The 13,178-nt window shown below is 40.7% G+C and overlaps 1 protein-coding gene across 1 annotated transcript in view; it reads left to right on the plus strand.

Moving 5' to 3' along the window:
• Positions 1-257: 257 nt before the first annotated feature.
• The window catches only part of NKAIN3 (sodium/potassium transporting ATPase interacting 3), a gene marked incomplete at both ends in the record, with an annotated part of 516,754 nt that continues 503,833 nt past the window's right edge, over positions 258-13,178 (plus strand). The window contains one exon of the mRNA XM_081258399.1: positions 258-311. Coding sequence (XP_081114525.1) covers positions 258-311 — 54 coding nt within the window. The remainder of the gene's footprint in view (positions 312-13,178) is intronic.

Below are 13,178 nucleotides of genomic sequence, written 5' to 3' on the forward strand. Positions count from 1 at the left end.
AGACCTGCACAGCGGGCGGCAGGGACCCCCGCCAGACGCTCGGGTCGTGCGCGCCGTCCTGACCTCTGCCCGCCCGGGAAACTAACAAAGGCGGCGCGCGAGCCCGGCCCCGAGAGCTGCGAGCGGCGGCCGCGGGGCTGTGGAGCCTGGGCCGGGCCGGGCGAGCGCCGGGCGGGGGCTGCTCGGGAGTCCGGAGGCAGCGGCGCCGGACGACGCGGACCTCTGGCGGCGCGCGCCGCTCGGACAACGCGGGCACCATGGGCTGCTGCACCGGGCGCTGTGCGCTCATCGGCCTCTGCGCGCTGCAGCTGGTGAGTTCCTGCCCCGGGACCGGCCTCGCCGGCTCCCTCCGCGGAGCCGCAGCTCCGGGCGCGGGGCTGGCGGGCGGGCGAGCCCTGAGCTCCCGCCGGCTCCCACCCTCCCCGCCGCTCCCCTCGCACTGCCTCCCTGCCTCGGGCACTCACCGGATCGCCCTGCGGGAGGGCGCGGTCTCCCCGCGGCCCCGGGCACGGGGGTTCACGCGCCCCCGCCGGGCGTCGCCACGAGGTCCAGAGGCTGCTGCCCGGGCGCCGGGGGAGTGAGCGACTTCCCCGCCCCTGGGTTGGCCGGCTGGCTTTAGCACCTCCGCACTCCCGCTGAAGTTTCACAGGGGCTTGTGGGCTCTCTCTTCTCGGGATGGTTTCCAGTTACGTTGTGTAACAAGGTGCGTGGGAATGCCCAGGTCCGAGGAGACGGGACGAGCTCCAAGTCTTAGTTAAGAGGCGGTTCTTCCCTCCTGCGGTTGAAAGGGGATGATTGAGGAGTCTTGGATCTCCAGGAAGGAGGTCGCGCTGTGTGTTTTTCAACGGAGTGTTTCAGCCCCTGCCTTTCCAGTTTCTCTTTAGATTTTGTAGAAGTGTTGCGTGTTCAGACAGCGACAGACTGACAGCTGTCATCAGGGAGAGAAGGCGCAGTGGCTTGCCGGGAAGTGCATGGAATGGGAAGAGTGGAGAGCGATAGGGCTTTCAGTGGGGAGCGAATGCTTATCTTGACATATGTCCTGTTGGGACCTAGACCGGGCCTGTGGTCTATTTCATAGTCACTTGAGGTCAAGGCCACAGACCTTACGTGGGAGACTTGTGTGTGAGAGATTAATAGACATCGCTCTTCTATTACACTTAATACAGACTCTGTAGATGCTCTGTCAAGCTTTCTTCCAAGTGTTGTTTTTTAAAGTCACAAACATTAGCTGGCATATTTTGACTAGCAAGAAGAAAAAGGTTTTCGGTGAGTTTGACCAAGTCATGTCAACCCTTGCAAGACTCATTAACTGAGGGATAAAATAACGCTCTTTCTTTAATAGTTAGTCCTTGTACCCACGAATGTTTGAAAAGGCTTCACTTTTCTCTTCCGTGTTTTAGTCTCCCATTAAACCCTCACTTTAGAGGCAGGCGCTCTTCATTGTTTACATAATGTGTGCATAATTTATATATTTATAGATCTGGAATCAGTGACTAATTTTCTTTAAATCTATGGAACAGTCCCTTTTGTCCTATGTAACAATAGGATGTATTTTATAGAGTTTCCTTGAAAAATAATTTGAAAATTCACTGGAACATGAATTTTTTCATTCAGGAGAGAAGGTCAGAGGATAGTTTACACTTTGGTTATTAGAAGTGGACGTGGCTTATAAGCTGGGAAAACAATAAATATTTAGTCAACCTTTGAATATGCAAAATTGTAGATGGGCACACTGGATTGTATAATCTATAGTAGCATAATCTTTTCTGTTTTATGTGGAAGTAACATGGAAGGGTTTTTGATGCAGCAGATTTATCAATGCAGTTATGATTTCCTTAGCTGAGGGTGTAATACTTGTGATGGTGTGATGTGTTTGGTGTTTCATGTGTCAGCCTCGAATGCCTGCATTTTCCACATACACCTTCTCCACTGACAGAAATGCAACTTACTCTTCAAAGCTTATCTCAGAATTCCACCTTCTCTATGGAGTCTTCCGTGGTGCTCCAGGTAAAGACCAATTCCTTCTTTTCCTTTAATTGCACGGTAGGTTGCTTTTTCCTCTGTTGGAACACATTTCATCCTCTTACATTATTTTAGTGATTTCCACATTACTAGACTGTAAGCAGCCTGAGGATAAGGATCAAACACTGTTCATCTTTGTAAACCCTGCGAGTCCTTAGAAGAGCTCGTATTAGGAGAGAAAACATACAGCTGAATGGATGATGGTAATTAACATTTGCGATCCATACCGGGTTTTTGCATGAAGATTATTTTATTTTACCCCTAAAATTATCCTCTGAGGAAGGCACCCATTTCACAAGTTTGCAGATGAGGAAGCTGATGCTTGTAGAGTTAAACAACTTCTTCAAATCAATAGGTTTTGGATGGTAGAGACAGCCGAGTGATGGTAAACATTTAATAATTGGATCTCGGACAAAACAAAACATATATGTATATTTTACGTTGTTACATAATACATTATAAATCTTACATATATATATATAAGGATGTGTAGCAGTCACTTTGACAAATAATAATAATAAAATACGCAGTACTCTTTATTGTAAATTCTACATAACTGATTAATTCTGGCAGAATCTCTTTAGTTTGATGAACTTGATGAACTCTTGGTTCTGTAGTTCTGATATAAATGCTGGTTAATATTTTTATTTCCTTTGAGGAGGAATAGGAAAGTGAAACCAGGAAGTCGGTATTGTAACTTCACTCCATCGATGACGTGATATTGGTTCGAACCCAGGTGGAATTCTAGACTGGCCCCCCATAGCCTGAGGCCAAGGAGGGGCAGAAGAGGCAGGCAACTCCTGATTGGTAGGCGGCAGGTTTAATTTGCAAGAAAATTTACAAGGTTTGTCTTGGACAGGGCCGCAAGATGAGTTACTCTCCGCCCCACCCACAGCAGCCAGCATCTTCAGTTTATTTTGAGGCCTTTTTGGGTTCAGTCATGTCTACCGTCCAGATGGTCTCAACAACACATTGCTCTGTCCAGGCTGCATCCTTGAAACAGCCCCGACTGAGGGAATGGTGGGCAGGACATGTATTCGAGGACTGGGAGGGAGTGCGGAGCGTCTCATTGCCTGGGTCCAGCTCGAGAGTCAACTGGAGGTCGGGTCCTCTCCATGACCTCCTCCAACATATGAGCAGATTCTTTGCAGAATTGGGTAATAGTTTTCAAGTACTGGAAAATTATTTCCTCAATTTTTTTTAAATTTAACTATAGGCGATTTACAGTACTGTGTTAGTTTCAGGTGTACAGCTTCAGATTCTTTTCCATTATAGGTTATTACAAGCTGTTGAATATAGTTCCCTGTGCTGTACAGTAAATCCTTGCTGTTTATCTGTTTTATATATAGTACTGTGTATCCGTTAAGCCCATACTCCTCTAATTTATCCCTCCTCCTCCCCCACCCCCTTTGGTAACCATAAGTTTGTTTTCTATGTCTGTCTGTTTCTGTTTTGTAAATAAGTTGATTTGTATTATTTTTTTAGATTCCACATATATGTGATATCATATAATATTTGTCTTTGTCTGACTTACTTCACTTAGTGTGATGATCTCTAGGTCCATCCGTGTTGCTGCAAATGGCAATAATTTATTCTTTTTTATGGCTGAGTAATATTCCATTGTATATATGTACCACATCTTCTTTATCCATTCATCTGTTGATGGATACTTGGGATGCTTCCATGTCTTGGCTATTGTAAATAGGACTGCTGTGAACATTGGGGTGCGTGTATCTTTTCGAATTAGAGTTTTCATTTTTTCTGGGTATATGCCCACCGATGGGATTGATGGATCATATGGTAAATCTATTATTATTTTTTTAAGGAGCCTCTATACTGTTCTCCATAGCGGCTGTACCAATTTACATTCCCACCAACAGTGTAGCAGGATCCCTTTTCTCCACACCCTTTCCAGCTTTTATTATTTGTAGACTTTTTGATGATGGCCTTTCTGAACCATGTGAGGTGATACTTTGTTTTGGTTTTGATTTGCATTTCTCTGATAATTAGCGATGTAGAGCAGCTTTTCATGTGCCTATTGGCCATCTATATGTCTTCTTTAGAAAAATGTCTATTTAGTCTTCTGGCCATTTTTTGGGATTGCCTCAATTCTTTTGTGCTATTGGCAATATAATGACATGACACATTTTAGGTTGAATACACATTACTAGAAAAAAGTTTTCCATCACTTTTTAAAGTCTAGACGATCAATAAAACAATGTTACACCCTGATTTTTAGCATTTGCCAATTTCTGTGGTGTAAATACTCCCACCTTGGCCAATTTGAAGTACAACATTACATAGCATTTCCATCATACAGATAAAATAAGCATAAATAACCTCAGAAGCATAGAAAAAGGAAGACAGTAAAATAATGAGGAAAGGATGTGTTTTAAATATTTAGTCCCTCTGTTTTTAATACAATTTAAAGTTTTTATTATTTATTTTAAAATAATGGTTGTGTTTTACCACTGGCTCATAAAATCCTAAAAGTCTAACTTTCTGATCTGGTGTCAGCCTCCTCCAGCAGGCCCCTGGGTAGGACTCCCAGATCTCTTGTTCTTTCCACTGAAACCAGCTGTCATTTTTTTCCCTTTCATGTTTCTTTCTGCTCCCACCAACTGTTGGAAGATGGGGGTTATGAAGCAACAAATAAGTGCGGGTGTTGAGGGGGAATGGTATTCGGAGGACACGTTTGCTGAAGAGAATCTGCGTGCTGATGACTAAGTCACTGTGCGGACCATTAAAAGATGGTCCATTAACTCCTGCTTAAAGTTGAAGAAACAAATGAAAGGTTTTTATCATCTCATTCACACTTCATCCGACCTCCCTCCTCCCCAGATTGGGGACATCATTGGAGAGAGTTTACCATTTTGAGGCTCGTGTATTTGGATGCGCTTTGCTTTGCAAAATCTCACTGTTCTTTCTGCTTCCTTCACTGCACTGCTCTGGCCACCTCCCATGTTACTGGGCTTCTACCCTCGAGCACATTTGTGTGTTTGCCTCAGATTCCGCATTCACGTTCTTAATTCTGCTAAATGAGCTTGGAGAGAATGTGAAGAGCGTGAGTGCGTGCCTGTAGAAAACTGTGCAAAGTAAATCTTTTCTGAAAAAGCAGTTCATCACCAGGTAACAGATTCATCAAATCATCCAAGAACTTTAGACACATTTTTGTAAGGCTACTTTTGATTTTTCTTGTTTCAGAATAATGTGTATTCTATTATTATATACGTGTGAAACACTTGATCATATGCTTTTAGTAAATTGTTTTTGGTTGCCACATTTAATTGAGTCTTAATGGCATGTTTTTCAGTCTAAAATTTCTTCCACATGCATTTCTGAGCCACTTTCTCAGAATGGCCTCAGTGAAATGTTGAGCTTAGCTTGGCAGGGATTGCTCCCACAGAGCTTTAGATGTCTTCTCAACATCACAGGGGGCAACTTTGTCCCTGGATATGGTTATTACCAGGGGAGATTTGTTGCACCTTGCACCACTTTATGGACAGGTTACCACCATATTCCTATGAGGCCTAAAAAAATCCCAAACTCTTACTTTACATATCCACAGTAACAGAAAGCTTTAGAGGATTTATAGAAAACAAGCAGCTCTTAACACCTAGATGGACTCTGTTTTTATTTTAGAGAACATCCTGTCAAATGAAATAAAACTAGTACTTTTTTTCTCACAGTGAAAATCAGTTAACTCTCTCTCCACTCCACATTCAAACCATCTTGTATCACCTGTGACATTATGATGCTGAGATAAAATGTGTTGAGAGGTGTCTGAATGATGGTGGTGTAGTTGTGGTAACATGTTTTTAAACAAAGTTTTATGAAGGGTACCCGTCACTTATCATAGATATCTGGCAGTGGATGCAGATACATTTATTTTACTATGTAGATGTACTGATGCTTTTGTTTTAAGATGTTTTTAATTTTAATAGCTTTTTCTCTTCTGCTGAAAAATATAATTTGTAATCATTTAGTTTCTATTAGTTTTCTATATTTAAATACTCTGGTTCATCTTATGAAACTTAGAAAAAGAGAAATTAAAATTTTGGCTAATAATGAGACTTTAGTTATGATGTGATTGGTGTTGAAATCATTACAATATTCTGCATTAGCCAATTTTCTAGAAATCCAAATCCATTTACAGCTCTCTTGTTATTTAAGTGTACAGAGTATTGAATTTGCTTAAGAAATGTTATATTCTTATAGTCTTATGGGTTGAATTGTGTTCCCCCCAAATTCTTATGTTGAAGTCCTAACCCCCAATAACTCAGAACCTGACCTTATATGGAAAAAGGACAATTGCAGGTGTAATTAGTTGAGTATCCTTATATAAAAGGGAAATGTGGACACAGGCATGCACACGTGAAGAACGCCATGTGAAAGGAAGAATAGGATGATACTTCCACAAGCCAAGAAAAGCCAGAGATTGCCAGCTAACCACCAGAAGCTGGGCGAGAGGAATGGAACAGGTTCTCTCTCAAAGCCCTCAGAAGGAAACAACCTTGCCAACACCTTAATATTAAACTTCTAGCCTCAGAACTGTAATACAATAGAATTTCTGTGTTTTAAGCCACTCAGTTTGTGCTACTTGTTTACAACAGCCCTTAGCAAACTTTCTTTGTGTTTATCTCTTTGTGTACATGCTGTTTCTTTTACTGGATTTCAAGTCCACAAATGGCAAAGACTGATTTACTCACAGAATTTTACACAACACCCTGCAAAGGGTAAGCACTCAGTAAATACTTGGAGAATAAATTAATGCATAAATGAATAGCTAAACTTCACTGAGTTTTTTTTTTTTTCTGTGCCGGGCATTGCTCTAGATACTTTTGAAATCATGTAGTTCTCACAACCATTCATTTTAGAGATTTAGAAATTGAGGTAGAGAGTTTAAGTGACATGCCCAAGACTATACAGCTGGTAAACGATGGAACCAGGGTTCAAATTTGAATCTTCACTCTCTTTACTGTGTTCTTTGCTTCCTGTACTTGAAATAATCAACAACATTCAACGATTATTCATAGAGTCCCAAGCACCGGGAATACAGGTGTGAGCTATTCAGATGTAGGCCTGCTCTTTTGGAGTTTATATCTGAGGGCAGAAGCGCTGCCAATAAATATGTAAACAAAGATTACCTAATTACAAGTATGAAGTGCCATTAAGGAGATGAAAGTGTAATATACACAGAGAAGTAGGGAGGGGTGGTCTTCGCTGGGGTGGTCAGGAAGACGTCTCAGTCCTGCAGAGGGAGGGGAACCCTTCTAAGGAGAGGAAACCAAATGTGCAAAGCCTCCAGTTTTGAAAGGGCCTTGAACGTTTCTAGATGTGACAGGAGTCTGGTGTGGCGAGGGCACAGCATGAGCTGGGGTGCACGCGGTGAGATGGCACTGGACACCTGTGGTGGCACCAGACTTCCTTCAAAGAGCAATGCGAATCCACTGGAGCATCTTAAGCAGAGTCCTGGCGTCCAGCGACTTGTGTTTCAAAATACTCTCATTGCTGAGTAGAGGATAGACTAGAGAGAAACAAGAGAAGAAACGGAAGCCAGGATCTTCTTCTGTTATTCTGAGCAGGGGAGAATTTGAATCAGACACATGTGGGAATTCGAATCAGGACAGATGGGGGAAAGGAGGGACTTGGGACACGATTTAGGAGTAAAAGCCTAGGACTTGCTGAGGGGTTGACCCGCACATTTTGTTTAACAGACTTGAATTGCAGTGCTTTTTACTGAAAGTGGGGAAATTGGGTGTTGTGGGTGTGAAGGTGGAGCCAGGAGTGTTTGGAGACAGAAGGGTTCTGTTTGAGACACTTTAAGATTCTGACACCTAAGGCCAAGTAGCTGTCAGGTATCTGAGCTTGGAACTCAGAGGACAACTTTGGACCGAATATTCAGACTTGGGCACCATGTCCAATACTGGTATTTAAAGCCTTGGAGGAGATCAGTCAAGAGAGAGAGCATACAGGGAGATCAGCTCGGTGCTTTGTGACCACCTAGAGTGGTGGGATAGGGAGGGTGGGAGGGAGGGAGACGCAAGAGGGAGGGGATATGGGGATATATGTATATGTATAGCTGATTCACTTTGTTATACAGCAGAAACTAACACAACATTGTAAAGCAGTTATACTCCAATAAAGATGTTAAAAAAAAAAAGAATAAAAGAGAGAGAGCATAAAGATAGATGAGAACAGGACGGAAACCAGGACTCAAAGTGGTAAAACTGAGAAAATGGAAATGCACGAAGTTCACTGAAATGGAAATATTTATATATACTTGTGTTATTTTATTCTTCATAAAATATCAAGTGCTATTGATTTTTTTAAAAAATGGTCCCCAGTTTTAATAAAATCATTTTCATTCTGGTCACTTCCATGTGGATTTTTGTTTTGCCTAGTTTGTTTTCCCTCTAAGAGGATAATCCTGATTATAAGATGTTGAAAAATAAATTGCTTTCTCTCCCCAGAACTTCGATAGTACTTTCTATTTTAAAAAATGAGCTGCTCTGTCCATATTTTTTCACCTTTCCCTCACCAATTTTACAATGTATATACTTTAGGTCTCTGGGAAACATTTGAACAATTATCCAGATTATATAAAGGAAGAATTTCAAATGTAAGCCTAAGAAATTTTGAGTTAATATTACTTAAGATTTTGGCATTAGAGACATATTAATATAAACTCTGCAGTTTCTTTGCAAACGTTTGTATATATGAGCAGAAAATAAAGCAGATATATTTGTGTATATTTTGACAATTTTCTTAAGCACATGTTTTCATCAGGTGAAGTACATCTTGCATTCAAAAGCAGGATTTCAAGTGCTTAACAAAAATTACTCATTAAAGATAAAAATAAAAATCAGAACAGAAAACCGAAAATTTGAGGGCTTTCACAACAAGATGACAAACCACAGAAGCATCTACTTTCCCTTCTTCCCAAGGTCCCAGTGAATGAAGCAGTAATAGTGCTGAGAAGAAAAAGGGAACAAACAGATGACCAGCCAAATGGAGGGACCCAGGAAGATAAGCAGAGCGTATCTGATCAGAGCATTAATATGAGGTTGTGTGTGGCACACAGGTGTGGTGTGTTAGGCAGAAATCCAACACTTGATCCGCTTGCTGGGAGGGGCACCCTGGCACGGGGCTGCAGAATTGGGTGCCTTGTAGTGTTGCATTTTGAAAGTTAGGTGTCTAATATCATTGTGGAGATAATATGGAATAGGATAATAAATGTATTAATCATTCTGAAAGTAAAGCTGATTCATAGGTAAGTTAACATTTATAGTAATTTAGACAAAAAATGAGAAGGTTAAAAAGAAAACCACAAATGATTATCTTTTGAATTGCTTGTTTTGATTTTCTTGTAATACTTATGTTACACTGCAGAGAAATTTTAACATTAATTTTGGGAAAAGATTTTTCAAACAATTTTGAAGGCATTTCGAATGTCAATTTTAGGGTGACTATTTGGCAAATCCTTGATAAGGTTAAAGTGGACCTTCTTTCTTAGGTGCATCAAAAATTCATGCTTTTAATCCCCATTAACACTAATTGATGTTAATGTGTGTGAATCTTCATGCATTTACTACAGAATGTAACATTAGACTAAAAGATAACGCTTCGTCTGTCAATGATTGGTATTCAAAATGCCAGTTAAATGGTAGAACAAGCAAATGACACATAGCACAAACTATCGAATTTACATTTTTAATTTGATATATTTGGCAGATACTAAAATAAAACAGGAGATAGGCCCTAAATGTCCTTTAATGGAACATTCCTTTTTTTATTATTAATTTTTATTGGGGTAGAGTTGCTTTACAATGTTGTGTTAGCTTCTGCTGCACAGCAAAGTGAATCAGTTACACATATACATACATCCACTCTTTTTTAGATTCTGCGTAGGTCTAGGTAGAGGATTGGAGAATAGATATTTAAAGATGGGCATAGTAAAAAAAAAATCTGGGGAACTCCTTGAGTCTTGCTTAATCACGGAGTTAGGGAAGGTGAAATCCTTGAACTAGCAGATTGCTATTCTGTCGGACTCTTGTAAGACCATCCCCAGTTCCTAGATTTGGAGGAGAAGCATCTGTCTATTGGGACGGGAGATGAGGCTGAAGACCGGCGGGCAGCCGGGCTGGGGATACCGACAAGGACTCTGATTGCAAGAATTAGACAGTCCTTTGTTAAATGAAGGGAGGGCAAGATCGTGCCAATGTTAATGATCTTGTTCTGTTTTTCTAGGTTTCTTTCTTTCTTTTTTTTTTTTTCTGCCTAGAGGACCACTCCTTAGAATGGCTTTGCTGATTAATTGTATTCCTGAATCATTAAGTAGGATTAAATGTTTGAGTTTCTTCTCTCCACTCTGTCCACAGGTACTCGTTTTAAGAATGGTTTCATGCAGAGGCCTAGTTCCTTTATTAACAAGAGGTATTGGAACAGGTTTGTAGCAATCAGATTCTCGTAAGAGATAAGAGCTCAATGGATGTGATGATAAGTCATAAATATATTTCTGACAGTTTCTCTCTATTGCAGTCATTAGAGACCGTGGTTATACTTCGGTATTGATTCACATGTAGTATAATAAGTGCTTGCATGTGGGAAGCGCCAGGCTACAGAGGTTGATTGGTTAAATCTGTTAATTAAAGTACAAAGTGGAATGCTCTGCTTTCCAGTTGCATTTCCTGTGCTGATAACTAGCTGTGACTGATCATAATTAAGATAATGGGAAATATAAAATTCTCGTTAATGGCAACTCATTATCAATTTGTACTTGAAATATAAATTATTGATAAGGGAGCTCTTTCAAGTTATAATTGATGAAACGTATCATGTCTTAGATTTGAGGGGTCTTTAAGAAATGATCTAGACCCGTCTTCAGCACTACAGCAGGTCAAAGCATGAATCTTCAATACCAAAGACCCTGCTGTTGATTCTTAAATATCTCTGAGAATGGACGTTTTCACTAGTAGCCAAGTCCTCCTTATATTTTAATTGAATTTCTTGTGCTTCGATTTCTGTTCTCTCTTCTGTACATTTGCCTTTTATCTGCAGATGAAGGCAGTGATGTACTAGGGCCAGCTCGTACCAACTGGGGAGAATTTACTGCTATGTTTCCAGAAATTCTGTGAGCCACTTGTTAAACACAGCCCTTATTAAGCATTACTTACATACATTTTAAATTATATTAAAATCCAAAGTAATAAATATCCCAGTCTCAACCCTTCCTAATTATTTTACTGCATTGCACTGTTAATTGGTGCTCCAGGGGTGATTTTACATCTATGGTGTCTGCGGGGTAGAAATTCTATGCAACAGTACGCTGCTCAGCATCGCCTTCCAACTCTGCATCCAGTGGCATCATATTGGTAGCTAAAAATCTATTATGGTGGAAGTGTTCATGTCATAAAGATATGCAAACTCCACTCAGGGCTTCCTCTCACTCCTCAGAGCGAGTCACTCATGATTTACCAGCCGCCACTGAGATGGGGCTTTCATCAGAAGAAAGCAGATTTCCTTCCTTGGACATACAGGAGCTGATTTATAAAGCCCTTAATGTAACTAATTAATGCGTGAACAGAAAGTGTATTTCCTAACCTAAATGTTTTATTTATTGCTTTTGAGTGCATCTGCAAAATTGTATAAACATAATGGAGAAGTTTTTATTTTCAAGAATTCCAGTATTAACTCCTTTTGTATAATAGCTTTTGGACCTCCCTACACATTGGAGTTGATAACTGATTTGTGACTAAATGATCCAGAGTTGATCATTGTTTCACTTCTAGGTGACTGACTAGACTCTAGAATCCCACACTGAGAGGAAAGTCCTTTCTGCCTAATGGTTGTTGCTTGATTCCTGTGAGGGAAGAAGGACTTACGCCCGCGCCCAGCTGCCCCACTTGCCTACTCGTTGGTCCCCAAAGCTCCTTCCACGGGGATGTCAAGTAATCAGTGGCAGGAAGACCAACATACCCTCTGACACCATGTCTGGTTCTTCCAGGCTTGGGATGCGCTTCAGTTTTTCCATTGTCCCCACATTGAAATACTAAATATTCAATCTTGCAGGAGGCTGTGAGAAGGTGATTTATTTGGGAGCACACTAAAAGATATTTGGCTCATAAAATTTATTTTCTGAATTTTAAAAAGTAATCATTGTTACAATATGGAATAAAATCCTATTGCCCCCTCAGTTCCCTTGTTTCATTCTTCCAGATATTAATATTTTTCCTATCTACAGATGAGAAAACTGAAATGTGGAGACATTATGCTGTATATTGAAATCATGTCAGGATATGGCTTAAGCCATCAGAAATGTAGAAATGCAGATAACAGATTTTTGCGTGTGTTACCTTAAGACTGGATTAAAAGAGAGAGTTGTTTCTCTGGGCTCAGGCCAAACCTCTTGGAAAGAGTAGTTATTTAAGCAAGTAGTTTCTTTATATAAAATGCGATTTTAAACTACGATCCAAGTGACTTAAGTAATAAGAAGTGGCATTGTAGCTCTTTGAAGCAGCCTTCTTTATTCTTCCATTTCTGTTTGTAGAAGGTAGCTTTCCTCATGATGGATGTGTATTTTTAGAGTCTCTCAGGAGGCACCCCAATTTATCCTGAAACAAAAGAATGAAAGGTAAGGTTTATGCAGACCAAATATCCTACAGTTTTTGCATGCTCCACTTTCTTCAACAGATGAACCACTTCTGACAATGCTTTCACTGTCCAGATAGAATCTTCTAATACCATCGGGACCTCAACTAACAACTGTTCTCTCTCTGTCCATAAGACTTGAAGCCACGAATCCTTTTTGCTCTCTGATGGGAAACTCTTCCCTGGCCTGGGAGTGTGTGATTGTCAAAGATCTAAATACTGCATCATTGACCAAGTGTCTTGAATGCAGGGCCAATTAGGGGAGAGCATTAGATGAAGCCACTGAACCATTAGGAAACCTGTGAAGATTCCCTCACAGCCTTTTCATCTAAAACAGAACTGTGGTTGGCAATACAGACGGAGTTGTCCTGAGGGATCTGTCCTTCACACACGGGGTTCTGTTGAAGCGTTTCACAAGGAGACAACGTTTTTGTAACATTTCACAGACTACATCATACAGAGGAGCGCTGGTCATCTATTATTGATATGTTAGTTTCAGTAGTCCT

Source organism: Mesoplodon bidens, assembly GCF_964165515.1.
Source record: "Mesoplodon bidens genome assembly, chromosome: 16".
Classification (NCBI taxonomy): Eukaryota; Metazoa; Chordata; class Mammalia; order Artiodactyla; family Ziphiidae; genus Mesoplodon; species Mesoplodon bidens.